This window comes from Magnolia sinica, chromosome 5 (assembly GCF_029962835.1).
Source record: "Magnolia sinica isolate HGM2019 chromosome 5, MsV1, whole genome shotgun sequence".
Taxonomy (NCBI): domain Eukaryota; kingdom Viridiplantae; phylum Streptophyta; class Magnoliopsida; order Magnoliales; family Magnoliaceae; genus Magnolia; species Magnolia sinica.
Window position 1 is genome coordinate 567,663 of NC_080577.1, and position 1,657 is coordinate 569,319.

The 1,657-nt window shown below is 46.8% G+C and overlaps 1 protein-coding gene across 1 annotated transcript; it reads right to left on the reverse strand.

Moving 5' to 3' along the window:
* Nucleotides 1–415: 415 nt before the first annotated feature.
* Nucleotides 416–1,135, reverse strand: LOC131245035 (RING-H2 finger protein ATL67-like). The gene has a single exon (XM_058244205.1). It carries the CDS (start codon nt 1,005–1,007, stop codon nt 447–449), a length of 561 nt encoding a protein of 186 aa, XP_058100188.1. The 5' UTR covers nt 1,008–1,135; the 3' UTR covers nt 416–446.
* Between the last annotated feature and the right edge of the window lie 522 nt (nt 1,136–1,657).

Genomic DNA, 1,657 nt, shown 5'->3' on the forward strand with positions numbered 1-1,657 from the left:
AATCAACGAACCAATGGCCTGGATTATCGAATCACAGGTCCCACTTGTTGGAAGTGGAAAACCAAGTAACTCCAGCAAACTCATGTGAGGAGATTCCTATACTTGGTCTTTAAGTAAATACAGAATCCAAACATGGCAAAATTTAGTGGAAGGAAGATACAGTTGTACACATGAAAACACATTATGCAAAGCAGAGGAAAGAAGACCATTCATCCTCATTTTCACAGCGTATTCAGACTCATTTGTTTCTTCTTCTTCATCTTCTTTTTTCTGCCAAAATAACAAAACTCACTCCAAGTAAACCCTAGAAGCTTTGATGCTCTCTCTCACACTCTCTGTATTATCTTATCATAAATCGCAAATCAAACCAAGGAAAATAATAATAGCAGTACTCAACCCGAGAAATTTACAGCCCAAAAAAAAAAAAAAACGAAGAAGGAGAAATGTCACCTCCTTCCATCCGCAGGGAAATGCGAGAGGGGGACAAGCTCAGACAGAGGCGTCGACATGGGCGTTGGGAGCGGGGAAGTGCGGCAGACGGGGCAGGAAGCATTCAAGCGTAGCCACGCGTCAACGCAGCAGAGATGGAAGAAGTGGCGGCAATCTGGCAACATCCTCAGCATCTCTCCGTCTCTGTAATCACAGAGACAGATGGAGCATATGGAATCACCGGCGTGATCCTTGGAGTTGCAGAAGGAGAACTTTGGATAGGAGTTTATGGCAGCCAGGTCGAGGCCAGGAACGGGATGATCCTCTCTTTCGTCGTTGTCGTTGTCTTCGGTGACGAAGATGATGCGGGGAAGGACGACGCCGGAGACGTTAGGGTTAGAGAAGGAGGGAGCAGGAGGAGGAGGAGGAGCATTGCGGGAAGCGCGGCAGCAGACGTAGGAGGCGAGGAGGATGGTGGAAAGGAGGACTAGGAATCCAAAGGCGATGGCTATAGCGTAGCCAAGGCCAAGGTTGCTGAGATTGTGGAAAAGGAAGCCGGAACTGCCGCTGCCGGACATGTTTTGCAGGAGAGAGGAGGAGAAGGTATTTCTTCATCTCTTCCTCCTTCAACAAAGATGAGGGAGTCGGAGGTTTTTTTCTTCTTTTTTCAGTCGGTGGGTTTCCCCAGCTGCTGCATTTATTTCGGTTGAGACCAACTACAGCTCTATCTATTAATAATAACTGCTCTTAACGGTGACGGTAACGGTCACCATCATTTGGACGCGCCTCTCAGACCGTTCGTAAGGTTATTACCATTAGGATAGGATAAACTGTAAACACAAATATCATACTGATCTATAACTTCTGTGGCTAATGGTGGGTATTAAATCCCCGCTGTTTCGTGTCACGTGGCTCACATGAGTTTAGATTTGTCTTTTCTTTTCCCTAATCCTGTCCTATTCTGATCTAGAGAAACTGATGCATGGAGTAGATTTCCCACGGACATCTATGAGTAACCACATATAGCTTCCAACCGCAGAAACTTTTTCTGGCCTAGTGGCATAGGCATATCGCGTCCTCCACCGAGTGAGAGAGAGAGGGAGAAAGGCGGCCTGAGCTTACATGTACGGACGAGCGGTAGAGATTCTTTTGACTCAGGGCCCAGTCGTAGCATGCATTGATCAGGACATTAAGTAGATTTTACTCATTCAGTGGACCGCAAGTGTCG